This window comes from Symphalangus syndactylus, chromosome X (genome assembly GCF_028878055.3).
Source record: "Symphalangus syndactylus isolate Jambi chromosome X, NHGRI_mSymSyn1-v2.1_pri, whole genome shotgun sequence".
Taxonomy (NCBI): domain Eukaryota; kingdom Metazoa; phylum Chordata; class Mammalia; order Primates; family Hylobatidae; genus Symphalangus; species Symphalangus syndactylus.
The window spans coordinates 132,577,680-132,597,583 of record NC_072447.2 but is presented as its reverse complement, the minus strand read 5'-3'; the positions used below and the strand labels follow the sequence as shown (position 1 = coordinate 132,597,583).

Genomic DNA, 19,904 nt, shown 5'->3' with positions numbered 1-19,904 from the left:
CAAATATATTTCAATATAACCCTTCAGCATTCTTAGAGAAAGTATCATCTCCTCAATGTTATCTTTTTATGCAAAGAGTAATACATTTCATTTTACATGCAGTGACAAACTTAAATATGTACGGTATTACATAATGCAGTAATGACCAAGAAAAAACATTATAAAACCAGCTAAGCAATTAAAGCTAGTACCTTGAACACATCTGAAGTGGCTATTTATAGGAATGATATCTTGAACATGCTGTTCCTTCTCATGCAACTGGATTATTAACCTAGGAAACAGAAGAACGCATCAAAGAATAGCCACTGAAAAACCCATTTAGCAACAAAATACTTCGCTGTCCTGTTATACAAGTCTAGTCTGTATTTATTAGACTTGCTGCATCTAGTTCCCTGGATCTGAGCATCATGACAGCTGGATATTGCTCTAGGCCTAAAAGGATGCTAGTGGTGATGAACATCTGATTACCCACACTGTTCTCTAGGCCATATATCCTAAAAACAGTGTACAAGCTTAAGAGCATGAATTACACAGTATATAGCTTCAGAGTATGCATACCAGAGTGAAGAACTGACAACTAGATGTGAAGTGCATGAGTGCAGGGACCACAGCTATCTTTACACCATGGAATTTCTAGTACCTAGCACAGAGCCTGGCACACAGCAGTTGCTCGTGTGTGTGGAATCAACGAATTAGAAAATTCATAAATTAACTTTCCAACTATATTCCCATGGCTTTTTACCAAAGAATGGATCTGTCTCTTCAAACAAGCATTCAGGTTCATGGAGGAGTAAGAGGGGGTGCTCAGCCAGCTGGATTGGCCAAAATATCAGTGACCAACAAGGTGGCAGATATCACAACTGGATTGCCTTCAAATCCCTTGTGTTTCTTCTCTGGTTTCCAAGTTTACGCTGGTATTTCTACATAAACATGAGTAAACCTGACTCCTCAGATGAAATCCATACTTCTAAATCCATACGTACTCCTGAAATATTAATTTTTCATTTATTATTTATCCTTAGTGGTCCAGAAGCAAGGTACAACCTACTGGTAAACAGCCATTCTGAACCTCAACTAGCATTCTCAAAGTCAAGCACTCTTCAAGTATTGTTTTTAGTTTTTTTGTCAGGAACACTCTGTTTCTTCCCGAGTTTCATCTCAAATATCACCTCCTCCATGAAACTGTCCTCAATACCCCCAAGCAGAACCAGCAGCCTTATCGCCTTTGTTTGCCCCTCTAATAAAACACTTACATACTCCATTGTGGTTATATTTATTTCCCCTCACTGACTTGAGCTCCTTGAAAGCAAAGACCAGATCATATTCAGTTTTGTCTGCAGCCTAACAGATGCTCAACTAGCTTAATTACATTGAATAAATTAACTAGCTTAATTAAGCTATAAGCAGAGGTGAATTTTTAAATGAAACTGTCCGACTTCTGACATTAAAATGTCATTGTTTTGAAGGGTTTGATTTCTATTTTGTTGTGTTTTGGGGGTGCTTGTTGCTTTTGCTTTTTGCATTTTTAAATGTGTTAACTTTGAAGAGGATAACCTGGGATAGGATAAGTAATTACTTAGATAGAACTAAGGGAAACAAAAGTATTAATGCTATTTTTCTGCTCTGATCCTTCTTGCCTAATTTGCAGGGGTTTGTATTCTAAGGTGATTACAGGAATATGGGGCAGGCCCCTTTCAATCTGGAAAGTTCATGAGTTGAGTGGAGAGTCCTATAAACCCAGATGGAAATCAGAAACCAGATAAAAGGCTGAGAAATCAAGGGTTGAGGAACAGCTTACTTTGAGGAAGATAAACACAAACCACTACAATCTCAAAATACGTAAACAAGAAATGGTGTTGAACATTAGCATTAAAGCTTCATCTGGACAGTACTGTTAAAAACTATTACAAAACAAATAAACTGAGAATTTAAGTGAATTTCACAAACATTTATTGAGTATTTACTACGTGTTACCCACTAAATTACAACAAAAGAGTAGGGCTAAGAATAAGCATAAAAATTCTACCTGAGTGTAATTATTCATTTCAGAATATAAAGATTAGAAATAATTGGTATACAGCAAAACAATGGAATTCAGAATTTGGTAGTTGTCAAACAGAAAAGAGTGACAAATCCTGAATGCCAACTCTGCCTTATCCCTAGGAAATACTTTGATTCGTTCAAGGAAGGTTAAAGGTCAAACAGGTTTTGTCACAATCTATTATCCTTGAAAAAGATGAATCTTAGTGTTTGATTCCCTGTTTCCAAAAAAAACCTGATTTTTAATTGTAATTTTGGTCAAGTAAATTTCCTATGGTTGACAGTAGGAACCACAGACCTAAAGATTTAAGTCAGGCTTCAAGTTCTAGGATAAAAAAGCCAAAAGTAAAAAGTTCTGGACACTCGAGTCAGAAAAGGCACCAGAGAGACAAGAATATGAGGGTTACAGATGGTATTATGGTATTAGGTGTCTCTAGTAAATGCTTTCAAGAGACAACTTCTCAGTGTAATTCTGAGACATGTTACATAGGATCAGATCTCAGGTATTCTACTCCCTAATTGCAAACAAGTGACTTAACCTGTCTGTGCTTCAATTTCTGTATCTATAAAAGGGGGATGATGATATTACTATTTTATAGGAACCCTCACATGTGGATTAAATGAACTAACTAATGAAAAGTGCTTAGAACAGTACCTGGCACATAAGCAGCCACTGAATGTTAGTTATATAGCAACAACTATATTAGTTGTTAGTTATATGTTAGTTTATATATATTTAAAACTATTTACATAGTTTATATATAAACTGCTAATATAGCAACAACTATATTAGTTGTTAGTTACATAGTTGTTAGTTATATAGTGTTACTTATATATTAGTGTTAGGGTTATATATCAACCCATACCCCCACATATACCCCCAACTATACCCCCATAACTTACACAGAATTGGAACACAAGACTTCCTTATTAGCTCAACAGAGTTCCAAAGCCACTAATCCGAGGGACTAGATTCTGGGCTGTGGTCATCTCAACAATGTAGCTATTCTACTCAATCTTCAGGATTTTGTTTTTACATTAGAGGAAACCAAGGCACACAAGTTTTACTGGTTTGCCCAAGGGTCACCTCTCTCTAACCTACTCTAGCCTTTGGAAATGTTAGTGGTGTTCCACTTTTCTGCTGAATTTAGTTTAGTTTCATCAAACTAGTCTTCCAGGGTTTGATGAACTTCCCAATAGAGCTGACTAAGCAGGACCTATGAAAGAGCTACTTCACAGAATTAGCTGACATCCAGTTAGAGTGGCACCAATAGTCTCAGAGAAGAGCAGGCTGGGCCAGTGGGAATTTCTTCCGTGTAAATCAGACAGCATAGACACAGAGGATCTAAAAGTGGGGACTGAGAAAATTGGTTTTAGGCAGAAGCCAATGTTGGGAGATGGCAAGATTTAAGTGAACAATGTTTAAACTGGGAAGGAATATGATGTCAAGAAGCCAGTGAATATCCAAGTGAGGTGTCTTGGGCACATAGGGATAGGGGCCTATGATATGTCATGGTCACCATGGATACTTTTGAGATGAGACATTAGTGACAATAGAGTGAGGTTAGCAGCTATGGTGATAGCTTATCAAAATAATCTTTTGATCAATCAGTCAACAGTATTTACTGAGCTCCTATGGCAGAGAGGAAGGTGACACACTGATAAAATACTGTCATTTCTATCTCTACACATTTCATTACCTTTTCTAACAGTCAAGTCAGTAAGTGAGGCAGTTTCTGGCCTACACTAAACCATTACTGAATTAATGAATATGCCTTCAACCAAGTGGGATAAGGGAGTGGGGAGACTGGAGAAACCAGCTGAATAGGGTTAAGACAAGTCTGTAACGTTAATGAAGCATTTCCATAGCACTTTTACTTTTTGGAAACCACTCTCGCATTTATTTTTCCCCCAGTTATAATTCCAAAGGCTGTAAGGTAAGGCAGTTAATGGTTTTATTAAACTGAAGAGTTAACTTTGGCCCAGAAAGCTTTATTGACTTGCCCAACGTTACACAACACATGTCAGTTGCAGGGGCAGGAACTAAGAACCCAGGCTTCCTGCTTCCCCGCCCATTCAGTCCTTCCACTGAGCCACACTGCCAAGCACAATCCAGAGGCTTGGAAGTTGGGGACAAAGCCCCGAGGTTAGAGAGCACTGGCACTTCACACCTGGACCTGAACCTGTTGCCCGCGTGGCCTCAGTAGGAGGACAGTGGGTGACCCGTCGCGGTTTGGGGTTGGGAGGTAATGGCAGGCTCCCCTCCTCTGTGGGAATCAGATGGTTACTTACTCATACTGCCCGTTCCTCTGGGCTAGGGTCAGGGCGCAGGGCTCCCGGAGAGGACCCTTCATCTCCATACCCTCGACAGTATGCGGGCGCTAGTCAAGGGTCTCCTCTGGAAGCGCAGTGGGGAGGAGTGGTGCACTGCGGGGCGAAGGGGGTCTTCCACCCACGCCCCCCCCCCCCGCCGCCCTTCTCCGCCCCCGCCCCGCCCGGCTTCGTCTCCCGCGCCGGCCCCCTCCCCCTCTCTGCTCGGCCCCTGGGCCACCCGGTTGCCCCGCCCCGCCGTGTTCCGCAGGGCCCCCGACCCCCACCCCCGGCCCTGCGCGGCCTCCCCTCCCCCTTCTCTCCGGCGGATACGGCAAGCGGCTGGGTTCCGACCGGGAGCGGCGGCTCCATTCAGGCGGCCTCCGGGCTCAGCAGGACAGCGGACTGCGAGCGAATCCGACGACACTGGCTCCCGCGTCCCTACACCCACCCACCTCGGCTGCGTGTCGTTTGAGGAACAGCTCCGCGCCGGGCGCCCGGGCGCCAGGAGCCGGGAGCGGGGAGCTGGGAGCTGAGAATCTGACCCAAGAGAGAGCGGCGCCTCGCACCCCCGCCAGTTTTCCAGGCCGCCGCAGATTCCGTCCCCTGCGGTCAAACTGCGGAACTGCAGCGAGAGACCTGACGGACTGGGGGCGTCTCTACCAGGTCCAGCAAGGAATGGGTTTTAAATGCCACCTGTGACATCAAAATTGTTCTGAGGACTTTGAAGATGGCCACAGAAACAAAACACAGTCATACCTATGGGAGATCTCAAACCTGTTGTGTCAATACGACCCACATCATTCAGTAAAAAAATACATATATATATATATATATATATATATATATATATATTTCTTAAGGTTATGTCCCGTGTTGGTTATCCTACCATTTCCTTTCCTCTTCTTTCTTCCATGCCCTAAATCGGAGAATTCCCCAAAGCCCAGACCTTTGCTCCTCCTCTGCGTCCCCTCCAGTTCACCTCTAACTAGATAATGTCCAAATATATATCCCCGGCCCAGACCTCTTACCTAATACAGTCCATTGTTAACACATCACTGCGTCACAAAACTAACTCATTATCATTTCACTGGAAAGCCATATATCGTCTTCCTCCTCCTAATCTCTATATCCAATCAGTCAACACACCCTGTATTTTATGTGGAATTACTTTTAGATTCCTTATTTTCTCTCTATTCACACTGCCATAACTTTATTGTAAGCCCTTGTGATAGCCTATCTGGGTTATTGCATTTTTCTTTAAATAAATCTTGTTGGGTTTACTCTTTCCTTTGACATGTTTACTCTGTTGACAGCCATAAAAATATTTTTCCCAAAGTAATTTTTTGATTGTGTTATTCATTTGCTCCAGAATCTATAATACACTAGATATCAAGACTGACTGTAAATCTGTAGTAATTAAAAGTATGCTATGGAGATAGACAATCAATGAAACACAATATAAAGCCCTCAAACACCACACATATATGGAAGGTTAATATGCAGCGTGTGGGACATTTCAAATCAGTGGGGAAAGAATGGATTATCCACTAAGTGGTACTAGAACTACTGCTTATCCATATGGAAAATTATAAAATTAGACCCCTTCCTCAAACCATGGAAGAAAAATCAATTCCAGGTGGATTAAAGATCTAAATGTGAAAAGCAAAACTTTACAACTTTCAGGAAAAAAAATTGAGTATCTTTATGAGCTTGGAATATGGAATGAGAATAAGACATTTAGCTACATAAAATTTCAAAATGTATGTACTTCAAGACAATATAAACAAGTTAAAAGACAAACTGGCCTGCACAGTGGCTCATGCCTGTAATCCCAGCACTTTGGGAGGCTGAGGCGGTAGGATCACTTGAGCCCAGGAGTTCAAGACCAACCTGGGCAACGTGGCAAAACCCTGTCTCTACAAAAAATATAAAAATTAGCTGGATGTGGTGGCAAGTGCTTGCAGTCCCAGCTACTCAGGAGGCTGAGGTGGGAGCATCCCCTTGAGCCAGCAAGGTCACAGCTGCAGTGAGCCGTGATGGCGCCACTGCACTCCAGCCTGGGTGACAGAGCAAGACCTTGTCTCAAAAAAAAAAAAAAAGACAAGCTGTCATCACCTTTCGGACGTCTCCAACCATTTCCCACCACTCTCTCTAACTAGCTTTGCTTAGTCACACTGACTCCTTGTTGTTCCTAGGACTTGCCAGGCACACTCTTACCTCAGGGCCTTTACACTTGTTCACTCTGCATGCACCCTCACCTCCTTCAGGTCTTTGCTCAAATGTCACTTTCTCACTGAAGACTTCCTAGACCACTTTATTGAAAATTGTAATTCAACAATCCCCTTCTCCATCACCACACATACATGTTCCCTATCCCTCTTCCCTGCTTATGTATCACTATCCACCACTTCTGTTTTATTTATCAATATTATTGGTCATTTACCTTCACCCACTAGAATGTTGAGTTCCATGAGTGCAAGGATTTTGTCTGTTTTGATCATAGCTGCATTCTCAGTGCCTAGAACCATTCTTGGAGCAAAGTAGGTGCTAGAAAAATATTGATTAAATGAATGAATGACTTGGTATCCAGGATATATAAGAACTCCTATAAATAAGAAATAAAGAAACCTAATAGAAAAATTGACAAAATATCTGAGTAAGTAATTCATAGTCAAAGAAACCCAGATGGCCAATAAAGACATGAAAAGATGCCTAACATTATTACTACTCAGGGAAATTGAAAAGTAAAACCATGAGATACCATTTCACAACCATCGGTTTTGTGAAAATTTAAAAAGTCAGACAACCCCAACTGTTGTTGAAGTTCTAGCAGTAGAACTCTGATTTACGGCTAGAAGGAGTTTAAGTTGGTAGAACTGCTATGAAGAACAATTTGACAATGTCTAATAAAGGCAATACCCCTCAATCTAGAAATTCTATTTCTAGATATAGACACTGGCAAAACTCTACCTTTTATATGCACAAAGAGACATATAAACGAATGTTCATTGCAGTATTATTTGTAATCTCAAAAATGGAAGCCAAGTAAATGTCAGCAGGTGAATGAATAAATAATGGTGTTCTCGATGAATGAATTTGAGCTACGGGTAGTAACAGCTAAATTTCAAAAATATAATGTTGAACCAAAAGCAAATTGCAAAACATGTACCATATACTGTGTATATAAAGTCTGAAAATATCATCTATTGCTTATGGCTACATAGATGAGTAGTACTGTAATAGTATATAAAACATGAAAGGGCATGATCACCAAATTTAAGGGAGGGAGAGGACTGACACTGGGGAGAGGCATACAGAGAATATCAAATATATCTGTAATATTTATTTCTCAAAACAGAATCTGAAAAGTGATGTTGCAAGATGTGATAGAACTGGGTGGTGGGTACATATATTGGTTCTGTTATTCCATGTACTTTCCTGCACTGAAAATCATTTGCAGTCAATGAAAACGAAAGATAAAGAAGGAATATGCAGGGGAAGGTTAGCAGTATCAAATGCTGAAAATAGGACAAGAAAATGAGGGCCAAAGAGACTTTCTTTGGACGTGTCAAGGAGTTCACTGGAGACCAATAATTGTTTGGTTTCAATAAGTGGTGAGGATAGAAACAAGATTATGGGGAATTGAGGAGGAACTGTATTGTGAGAAAATGGAGACGAGACCACAGATTGAAGAGGTTTGGAAATAAAAAGGAACAAAGTACAATTTTAATTAAATTAGTTAGAAGGGTCAAACAGAGGTTGTTGACAAAGCCTGAAGCCACTTTAAAGCAAAGAGGAAGGAGCCAACAAAGAGGGGGCCTTTTAAGATGCTAGAAGAGAGAGGAAGTAAGGTTGCAAGCAAAATCCCTCAGTAATTGAGAGGAACAAAGATCCAAGATGGAGATGGCGGAATTGGCCTTAGGGAAAAGGCGAGATACTTCTTCCTCCAACTTTACAGTATCCTCAGCACCTAAACAGTGCCTTGCACATAGTGGGCACTCAATAAATATTAAGTGAAGAATAAGAGGTTGTGTGGAAATTAAAATATATTGAGGTAAGGACACTAAAAACTGAGGTCTCTCACAGACGAAATGATGGTTGCATGTAAGTGGCTTCCAATGCAAAGAGTTAAAAGACAATTGAATAAAATTCAAATAAATGAAACTCTGGCTTCAAGAAAACATGAACCTCACCACCTTTACCACCACCATCACCACCACCACCTGCACATGCGTGTGCGTACACACACACACAAACACACACAAATTCAATGGGTGCTCAGTGCCTGTCTTTTATCCATTAGGCAACTATCACTAAGTGTCTAGAACTTACAGGCTTTTCAGAAACAAAATTAAAAAAAAAACAAAAACAGGATCTTTAAAAAAGACTAGAGCCGAGCACAGTGGTTCACACCTATAATCCCAGCACTTTGGGAGGCCAAAGCAGAAGCACCATTTGAAGTTTGAGATCAGCCTGGGCAATCTAATGAGACCCCCATCTCTACAAAAATAAAATAAAATAAAATTAGCTGGGCATGGTGGTATGTGCCTATAGTCCCAGTTACTTGGGAGGCTGAGGCAGGAGGATCACTTGAGCCCAGGAGTTCAAGGCTACAGTGAGCTATGATTGTGCCTCAGCACTCCAGCCTGGGTGACAGAAGGAGACTCTATCTCTAAAAAAATTTGTTTTTAAGTAAAGGCTACAAAATACTAAAATGACAAATTCAAAAATAATAATTTAATGGCATACAAAATAGAACAGTATATCAAGTTCATTAACAGTTAAATTTAGTATGCATTTAAAAACCCATTATATTTGAAGACGATTTTTAGGTTGGATCTTCTCACTTCCCAAGAATTCCCAAGTACATGTAATTCTTATGGAGAAATCACAGCCATGTAAATTAAATTAGCTATGCACAGACAAATAATTTCAAAAGCAAAATTACCAGAGTTTTCAAAAATTTATAGCAAAAATATAAATGTTTAATGCAGGATGTGGATGCCTTTTAATATGTTTATTATGATGTCGGCTGAAGTCTCCACAAGTGACAGTGTTTAGGGCCTGCGAAGGCAAAAACAGGCCTGCCTAACATAGATGAGGCTGGGAAGGAAGATTTTGCATAGGGAAGTCAGCAGCCAGAGGCTGGAAGGCAGGCCCAGTGGAGGCATAAATGATTCATTGATTTTTAAATCACCACTAGTTGAGAAGCCTCCCTTTTCATATACACAAATCTAGCATGGGTATGGCTTTCCACACAGAGCAACACAAAGAGTTCATTTTTATTTACATATTTCTGTTTTGCATTTCTATATTTCTACTTACACATTTCTATGTTATTTATGTCTATTTTCATTCCTTATAGAGTTTGGGGTGAGAAAAGCTCATTACTTGGGGCCACAGCCTATCACCTACACTCTTGGTGAAATGGCGACAGGCACAGCAAGCAGGAAAAACTGGCCTCCTTCGGCACACAATGCCCTCCAGGCCCTTCTTTCCCTTTGCTACTTTATTCCTATACAGGCTAGTTTCTTAATTTCCTTCATTCTCTACCCCTATCACATTCACCAAGGCTAGGCTCTCCTTTCTGCTTAGTGAATCCCATAGGCAGGTCAGCATTGCCCAGGCCTACTTGCCTCTTCCTCTCAGAAATTGGAGATGCTGAACTGAAAGAATATGGCGTCAGCCTGGCATTAAAGCTCCAAGGATCTATCCTGAATGCATCATTCCAGAGTTATCTCCCAAGGAAACTCTTTATAAACTTTATGCTCTGCCCATTATTTCCCTTCAGATTTGAACATGTGCAGCAGTTAGCAGCAATCAAATGGATGTGTCCGTGACTCAAATATTTAGTTGATCATTTAGCTGAACACTGCTAGCTTGCCATCTTGGTCTTGACCTTTATAGAGTGTTAAACTATAAAAAATGATACATAAGCTGTTTAATATATAACCATAAAGAATCAAAGAGATGCTGATGATTGAAATACAGAGCGTAAAATGATTACAATTCTAAAAATTCCCAAGATAACACTCATCAGACCCAGAAGCTGCATTTATCTGATCAAAATTCTTATATAGCTCATAAAAATTTCTCAAGCACTTCAGAAATCCTTAAAAAGAAAATTGAGTTATGGCTAAATACAATTTGTTTTCTCACTTATTGGGAATAAAAAATTATCCACATCTACAAAGTCAAATGATGAGATCTCTAATATAATCATTTAGAAACAAAATGCAAAAATTATTAAAGTAAGCAGGTTGATATTTTTTAAAGCACAAAATTCAATAATTCCAATTTCAGGTCTTGAAAAGGGTTTTTGTCTATTTGTGAATGCTGCAAGGCCTAGTAACATTTAACCATACTGTGATGGATATAGTGGGATGACCTATGAAGGCTGCCTGAGCTCCCTGCTACTCTCAATCATGTGACCCTTCTGGATGCAGATAGGGAGACATGAGGGTCTTATCTCTAATGCAGGTGTCACAAAGGAAGGGGAAAATATATTCTTGGTTTTTAGATTATAATTTTAAGCTCAGTCCAGGGTGTAAGACAGGAAGATTTGGAAAGAGTCTCTGTTGAGAAAGATGTGTTATGTTCCTCAACCCATGCCTCCACCCTCAGTAGACAAGAGCCTCAGAACTGAGAAGAAGGAGTAGAGCAGGAAAGTAAGAGAATGCTTTGGTTTATTTAGAGACAGAGTCTCACTTTGTTGCCCAGGCTGGAATGCAGTGGCATAATCATAGCTCACTGCAGCCTTGAACTCCTGAGCTCAAGTGATCCTCCTGTCTCAGCCTCCCGAGTAGCTGGGACTACAGATGTGCACCACCATGCCTAGGAAATTAAAAAAAAAATTAAGAGACAGTGTCTTGCCATGTTGCCCAGGTTGGTCTTGAACTTCTGGGCTCAAGTGATTCACCCTCCCTTGGCCTCCTAAAGTGCTGGGATTACAGGTATGAGCCATCACACCCAGCCCAGAAGAGAATTTGAAAGCTGGGATCTTGCGGTCATGATGAGAAGAAGCCACATTTGGGAGAAGTAAACACCATGTCATTAGAGGCCTGATGGGCAGTTGGCCACCCTAATGGATGGCAGCAGGGATGGAAGACAGGATAACTGCACATCCCAAGGAAGCCCAGTGCAGAATATACCAAGAACCTGAGAAGTGGGTTCCTCCTCCCCACCACTGTTATTTCAGTCTTGCATAAACTCTGGAGTTCAAAATCAACATGTGGGGTGTGAAGGAGGGAGGGGGTGAATCCTAAATCTGATTGGGTTTAAACCTGAATTGACTGAGTTTAAGTGGAGGATTGTTTTCTGCCATCAGAAAGAATGATGCTTCTAGAAAAGCATTAAATCCAGACATAAGCAGCATAAGCTCCAGAACCTTGTCTGTCTTGCTTATGGCTGTATACCTAGCACCTAGTACCTGGCACAGTAGCATTTCGATAGGTATCTGTGGAGTATATAACTGTCCCTTACAGAAAATAATGAGTGATTTAGAATTATCCTAAGTGTGTTAAGCATCAATACAAATTGGGAAGTTTTGCTCTAACCAAAGTAACTATTTAATTTCTTGATCACATGCCACTTATTCTTCACTCCATCTCAGTGCTAATGCTACATCTTTTCCCCAACCTCCTCTGCAACTGTACCTGCTGGAATCCTCTATTCTTCAATGCTCACCTCAAATGAAGCTTTTCCTTCTTTGAAGCTTTTCTCCTGTCTCCTCTCAGCTGGAAAGGAATGCTCGCTCCTGAATAACAGTGTCTCTGTGTACCTCTTAGGGAAGTTCTTGGAACTTTTCAAGGTCTGTTTTGTACAATATTGTTACAGAATGAACAAGCACATGATGAGCTCTGATCATTCTTATCGCTACTCAGCACCATCTCCTCAGTGCTTTATAGTCACATATTTTGAAAAGAACATTTATAAAGTACTTCTTTATATTTTTCTATGGTGTGTCTAATTTTTCTTCTTTTAGTGTACATAAAATGTATATGTACAGTTTAACAAATAATTATGAAGTGAATGTCCATGTAACCTCTACCCAGGTTAAAAAATTGAACATTGTTAGCACTTTGAAAGTGCAAACAATGCAAGACTCCAGCTTCCAATTTCGCTTCTGGGCCGGGCACCCAAAACAGGTGCTTTTCTCTGATCATTCCTTCTTCTCCCACCCGGAATTAAACCAAGGGTCGTATTGAGCCAGCATTCTCTGGTGAGGTATAAAAGGTTCTGTCTGTTTGGAGTGGTCAAAGTCCATGCCATAGTGGTCATTAAAATTTTTGAAGGTCATCCCTGGACATAACCACTATCTTGAGTTCTGTGACAATCATTTCCTTGCTTTTCCTTATAGTTTTATCGCTTATGAATGCAGTCATTAAAACTTTTGCCTGCTTTTGAACTTTATATGAATGGCATTGTATGGTATGTATTCTTTATATCTTGCTTATTTCAGCCAATAGTATGTCATGCATGTGGTCGTATATAGATGCCCTTCAGTTTCATTGATGTACAATATTCTGTTGTGTGACTATATTCGGATTTCATTCATTCTCTTGTTGATGGACATAAGGTGGTTTCCAGCATTTGGCTATTACAAACAAAAGCTGATAAGAGCATTCTTTTTTTTCCCCCTCGAGACAGAGTCTCACTCTGTCACTCAGGCTGGAGTGTAGTGGCACGATCTTGGCTCACTGCAACCTCCGCCTCTCGGGTTCAAGCGATTCTCCTGCCTAAGCCTCCCGAGTAGATGGGACTACAGGCATGCGCCATCACATCCAGCTAATTTTTTTTTTTTTTTAGTAGAGACAGGGTTTCATCATGTTGGTCAGGCTGGTCTCGAACTCATGACCTTAGGTGATCCACCCATCTCAGCTTCCCAGAGTGCTAGGATTACAGGCGTGAGCCACTGCACCCAGCCTAGAACATTATTGTACATGGTTTTTGGTGCATATATGAATGATTACCTCTGGGGTGTATTATCCTAGTGGAGTGAAAGATGTCACAGGTTGGGCTCTCTAGAAGCAAAAGCTGAGATGAAATGTTGGGTGCAAGATGTTTATTAGGGATCAATAGCAGTGGAAGGAAGGCAGAGGGAGTAGTATTGGGCAGGAGAGATGAACTATGATACAAGGCTGACAAAGCTTGAGCTAACTTGGCACTGAGTTTTGGAACAAGTAGAGCCCATTGGTGTGTTCTGTGTCAGGTTGAAATGGTCACCTTAGGAAGAGTGTGACCACGGGTGAAGCAGCTCTTTGCAGCTAAGGCAGAGTCTCGAGGAGCTGACAGCTGGAGGCTATCTGCTGACTGTACCTCCCCCGCATACCTGAGTAGAATGTTCTTCCTCAAAGCAGAATCTAGGTGGCACATCTCTGTGTCGCTACTACAAAAGGGTGCATATGTGTTCAACTCTAATAAATACTGCCAAACTGGTTTCCAAAGTGGTTGTACAATTTACATTTTCACTTGCACTCTATGAGAGTCCCCATCCTCACAAACTCTGGCTATTGTCAGTCTGTAAACATTTTAGCCATTCTAATGGATGTGTAGCAGTATCTCATTGTTTTTGTTTTGTTTTGTTTTGAGACAGAGTCTCGTTGTGTCACCCCAGGCTGGAGTGTAGTGGCATGACCATGACTCACTGTAGCCTCGACCTCCCAAGGATATGTGATCCTCCTGCTTTAGCCTCCTGAGTAGCTGGGACTACAGGTGTATGCCACCATGCCAGACTAATTTATTTTTTATTTTTTTAGAGACAGGATTTTGCCACGTTGCCTACGCTGGTCTCGAACTCCTGGGCTCAAGCAATACACCCGCCTTGGCCTCCCAAAGTGCTGGGGATACAAGCGTGGGCCACTGTGCCGGGCCTCACTGTGGTTTTAACTTGCATTTCCCTGATGACTATTGAGGTTAAAGACATTCTCATATATTAATTGCTTTGTTAAGTCTTCTTTCGTCCACTTGTGTTTGTCTTCCACAGAGAATGAGTCTCTTTCAGGCAAAGGTCAGCAAACACAGCCTGAAGCCCATTTTTGTATGGCCCTTGAGCTAAGAATGTTTTTACATTTAAAATTGTTTTAAAAAATCAAAAGAATAATAATATTTAGTTATATGAAATTCAAATTCCAGTGTCCATAAAAACAGTTTTATTGGAATCCAGCCATGTTCATGTGGTTACCTATAGTCTATGGCTGCTTTCATGTTACAACAGCAGAGTTTAGTGGTTGTGACAAAGGCTTTATAATCTGTAAACCTCAAATACTTACTACCTGGCCCTTTACAGAAAAGGTTTGCTGGTCCTTGTTCTAGGTCACTAGTTCTCCAAGTGTGGTCCCTGGACGAACAGCATCAGCATCAGCATCAGTGGGGAACTTGTTAGAGAGACAAATTCTTGGCCCCACTCCAAACTTACCAATTCAGAAACTCTGGGAGTGGGGTCAACTATCTGTGTTTTAACAAGCCCTCCAGATGATGCTGATGTGCTAAAGTTTGAAAACCACTGATCTAGGCCCAGGACAAGGACCCAATCCTTTTTTTTTCCTTTGAGAGAGAGAGAGTGTGTGTGTATGTGTGTAGACATCATTGTCTTTTGTCTTTTGGTATCTTGTTCCACATGCAGTGGGTAAGCTGGGGGAGAGCCATGAAAAATGTTAAATAAGTGTATTATTATGCATGTGAAATCTGGCAAGAATGGACACTCAGGACAAGATTGAAGGAAGAGAAATGGGAGAAACAAGAAGGCAACATAGAAGCTGAAGGGTATGTGTGGAGTGGGGAGGGCACAATGTAGCTAGGGAGCCAGTCCCTGAACTGCCTTCCCTCCTACCTCTTATTATTATTATATTTTTTTTGAGATAGAGTTTCGCTCTTGTTGCCCAGGCTGGAGTGTAATGGCATGATTTCAGCTCACTGCAACCTCTGCCTCCCAGGTTCAAGCGATTCTCCTGCTTCAGCCTCCCAAGTAGCTGGGATTACGGGCATGCGCCACCACACCCAGCTAATTTTGTATTTTCATTAGAGACGGGATTTCTCCACTCTGGTCAGGCTGGCCTTAAACTCCCGACCTCAGGTGATTCTCCCCTCTCGGCCTCCCAAAGTGCTGGGATTATAGGCATGAGCCACCGTGCCTGGCCCCTCCAGCCTCTTTTTAAACAAAGACGAATCGAGTGTGACTCCTGTCCTCAAAAAAGTCACAGTCTAAGTAGGGAAGTAGCCTAACCCTCTTCTCCCTCATTACGGCCTTTCTTCAGAACTTACCTTTAGGGAAGTGTAACTGCACCAAATTGCTGACCCTGATAAATGATAATGAACAGAGAAAATGAACTTGGCAAACAGCACTTCCGCCTTATTCCTATTTTAGTTTAGCACTGACTTTCAGACTTACTTTATCATATTCTGGCTTTTTCCTTGGCTTAGCCAAAACTCAAAACAGCACCCTGCTTTTTTTTTTTGTTAACTACCATCCACTGAGTATCTGTTATATGCCGGGATCATGTTAAATGTTTTATACATATATTTTACATTAAATCCTCATGAAATCACGTTGAATTAGGTATTATTATACCCATTTTACAGATGCAACTCGGAGGAGAGAGAGGTTAAACAATTTGGTAGAATCTGAACTCCAAGTCTTTCTGACTCTACAGCCAAAGCTGGTAATAATTGTACTATTTTGCCTCTAATAATATCGCCATGGATAATATTGTGCCTTTACATACATAGTAAATACATGGAAATCAATGGTAACGTGTGCATCCATGAGAATTTTTACTTGCATGTCATAGAAACTAACTGACTTATTTAAATGGAAATAAAATGTATTAAATAGTGAAAAAAATATTGTGCCTTTAGTAAACCCATTTCAGATTATTTAGCATGTGTTTCGTGTTTTAGGGCATGTATGAGTGGGTAGAATTTCAGGGTTGGGAGCATTTAAGAAAATCTTGCTGGGCACGGTGGCTCACGCCTGTAATCCCAGGACTTTGGGAGGCCAAGGCGGGCAGATCAAGAGGTCAGGAGTTCGAGACCAGCCTGACCAACATGGTGAAACCCCATCTCTACTAAAAATACAAAAATTAGCCAGGCGTGGTGGCACACGCCTGTTGTCCCAGCTACTCGGGAGGCTGAGACAGGAGAATCGCTTGAATCTGGGAGGTGATGGTTGCAGTGAGCCGGGATTGTACCACTGCACCCCAGCCTGGGCGACAGAACGAGACTCTGTCTCAAAAAAAAAAAAAAAAAGAAAGAAAATCTCATATTTTTTTCCTGAGCTAGTTTTGCAAAATTGCTTAAAAGTAGGAAAATCATTTCATATACCACCTAAAACAATGTCAAAAATCATTCCTCAATCAAGTAACATTATTGTGAACAGTATAATACTCACATTGCTTTTGTTACACTATACATTACTACTGCATTGTCTCTTCTGTGTGAAATTGTTCTGTTCATTTTTTTTTTTGAGGTGGAGTCTTGCTCTGTCACCCAGGCTAGAGTACAGTGGCGTGATCTTGGCTCACTGCAACCTCTGCCTCCCAAGTTCAAGTGATTCTCCTGCTTCAGCCTCCCAAGTAGCTGGGATTACAGGTGCCCGCCACCGCACCCAGCTAATTTTTTTTATTTTTAGAAGAGATGGGGTTTCACCCTCTTGGCCAGGCTGGTCTCGAACTCCTGACTTCATGATCTACTCAGCTCGGCCTCTCAATGTGCTGGGATTACAGGCGTGAGCCACTGCACCTGGCCTGTTCTTCTTTTTTTTTTTTTTTGACTCACCCTATCTACAAGGTCATACTCCTTCTGTTAAGGATTAATTTCAACTTGTCCAGTTTTGAGTAAAAGGTTTTGATTCATCTATAAAATGGTATTTATCTATTATATAAAGAAACACCTTCACTGAGGGAAAACTAGAATAGAAAAGCAAAATAAGAAAAAAAAATCACACACAATCCCACCACCTTGCTGTAACTACTGGTTTAACATTTGGAGTAGAACCTTCCAGGGTTTTTCCTTTGTGGAAATACATTTATGTAAATAGTGTTTTTCAGTGTGTGTGTGTGTGGTGAAAATGGAATCATTCTAACTTTTTGCCTGTATGTTTTCACTTAACAATATACAGGAATATATTTTCATGTCAACAGATACCTGATTACATAAGCATTCTTTTTTGTTTTTTTTTTTGAAACAGAGTCTCACTCTGTCGCCCAGGCTGGGGTGCAGTGGTGTGACCTCGCCTCACTGCAACCTCCCCCTCCAGAGTTCAAGCCATTCTCCTGCCTCAGACTCCCTAGTAGCTGGGATTACAGGTGCCCGCCACTACGCACAGCTAATTTTTTGTATTTTTAGTACAGATGGGGTTTCATCATGTTGGCCAGGCTGGTCTCGAACTTCTGACCTTGTGATTCACCCGCCTCGGCCTCCCAAAGTTCTGGGATTACAGGCATGAGCCACTGCGCCCGGTCAACCCATAATCATTCTTAATGCTTGCATAGCATTCCATTTATTAATGTACTATACAACGTTTTGCCAATCCTTTCTTCTTGGACATCTCAGTTGTTTCTATTATGCTCTCCCCTTCTTTGCGCAAACTGTCCTAAGTCCCATTACTGTTTTGAGAGTTTACTTTAGAGCACGGGTGTCCAACCTTTTGGCTTCCCTGGGTCAAACTGGAAGAATAATTGTCTTGGGCCACACATAAAATACTAATGCCAACGATAGCTGATACTCAAAAAAACAAAAAACAAAAAACAAAAACAAACAAAAAAAAACGTCCATGCCTAATTTTCATGATATCCGCCACCACAGATAGGCAAAAAAGTTCTTGCATTCAAAGGGTCGGACACGGCTGCTTTAGAGGGAACACCATGGAGACAGATGGCAGAAATATTTTTCAGTTATTTTCTCAGTATAATTTCTACTGTCAAGGAGGAGGCCCTGTGAAGACCAGTGAACTTAATAAAGGTGAAAAACGAGGTTTGGACTAGACAGTCTGGGGTTTGAATGTCACTTACTAGCTGTGGAACCTTAGATGAGTTATTTAGCCTAAATCTACATTTTCTCATCTGTAAAATAGGGATAATAATATTTATTTCATAGAATTATTTGGAGGATTAGCAATATCATATATAAAGAATCTAGCACAGTGCCTAATACAATAGTGGGTGCTCAAGAAATGGTAGACATATACTAGTTATTACCATGACCTTTTCCTTAAAATACAGATCACCAAGGAAATATCACATTTTCAAAAATGCCACTATCATAAATGTCTTTAAAAAAATAGTGAGAAAGCTTACTGATATGAACAGAATGGTTACTGCAGCTGTAAGCAAGACAGTGTGTCCAGAATCTTTTGTGCCAGTTTCTGAAGAACATTAATCAGTCGGATCACAATGTGGTTTTAAGTCATACTGTGGTTTCAATGACAAATTTCAGATACAAAATAAGAGAAGGAACATGAAGCCTTTGGCTTTTCCTTTATGAACTTTATAAAACATTTAATATCACCAGTGAACACATGTTCTAGTAGCTACTAAACAAGTTTAGCTATTCGAGAATAATTGTTGAACAACCTCTATAATCTACCAAAATGGACGTATTGACCGGTAGACCGGGATTAGTTCTGAGGTTCCCAGTTTATTTTTATTTTTATTTTATTTTTTGATACGGAGTCTCGCTCTGTTGCCAGGCTGGAGTGCAGTGGCTTGATCTTGGCTCGCCGCAATCTCTGCCTCCTGGGTTCAAGAGATTCTCCTGCCTCAGCCTCCCGAGTAGCTGGGATTACAGGCATGCACCACCATACCCAGCTAATTTTTGTATTTTTAGTAGAGACGGGGTTTCACCATGTTGGCCAGGATGGTCTGGATCTCCTTGTGATCAGCCTTCCTCGGCCTCCCAAAGTGCTGGGATTGCAGGCGTGAGAGCCAGTTCTTTATAAAAGTTTGCTCTGTTCTCCAACTCCAATGGAATAGAGCAATCCAAGACCATTTCAAATGAAAAGACATAATTGGGGAAAGTAGTAGCAGATAGAGCAAGGTGTTGAGTAGGCTCAGAAATGAGATGACTCTTGTTGAACAAAGTCTACAGATCATGAATTTTAGGCAGATTTACAAATAAGGATAGCACATGCTCTGTAAATAGCAGCTGTTGCCACAAGCCAAAGGGCAATATTTACATGAATCCTGTGGCAAGGTCTGTTGACCAAGCATTGACCTTTCCAGCCAAATTCATATACTTGGTAGCCGCGTCATCTTGAAAAGGATTGCATTATACATGCATGGAAAATTGCCAACGTACAAATATGTTCTGCCCCCAAATAAATTTTTAAATTCTTTTTTTGGAACATGGAACACATGTCCCCACAAAAAAAAAAGGTGTTATAAAGGGATGTGAGTTTCCCAGATTTCCTCACAAAAGTGCATTTAACCCACGATGTAACTGAAATACTGTACACTGACAATGAGAAATACAGTGGAACAAAACTGACTTGAAAGCAGGGACACACCAATACACAACAAATATTTCTTGAGCTTTTCTCCTTTGCAGCCCCATGC

The 19,904-nt window shown here is 40.9% G+C and overlaps 1 protein-coding gene and 1 long non-coding RNA gene across 7 annotated transcripts in view; both read right to left on the bottom strand.

The window, feature by feature from the left end:
* The window catches only part of OCRL (OCRL inositol polyphosphate-5-phosphatase), a 50,985-nt gene extending 46,132 nt beyond the window's left edge, over positions 1 to 4,853 (bottom strand). For 4 of the 6 annotated variants that reach the window (XM_055267825.2, XM_055267827.2, XM_055267828.2 and 1 more), the window contains exons 1-3: positions 4,684 to 4,853; positions 4,333 to 4,412; positions 192 to 271 (exon numbers count right to left, since the gene is read on the bottom strand). In XM_055267825.2, the coding sequence (XP_055123800.1) occupies positions 192 to 271; positions 4,333 to 4,412; positions 4,684 to 4,722 (199 nt within the window). In that variant the 5' untranslated portion in view covers positions 4,723 to 4,853. Of the gene's footprint in view, positions 1 to 191; positions 272 to 4,332; positions 4,422 to 4,683 lie in introns of all 6 variants that reach the window. The other 2 variants (XM_055267824.2, XM_063634738.1) reach the window with 1 other exon arrangement.
* Positions 1 to 19,904, bottom strand: part of LOC134736001 (uncharacterized) — a 327,078-nt gene that overhangs the window by 46,132 nt on the left and 261,042 nt on the right. The window lies entirely within an intron of this gene.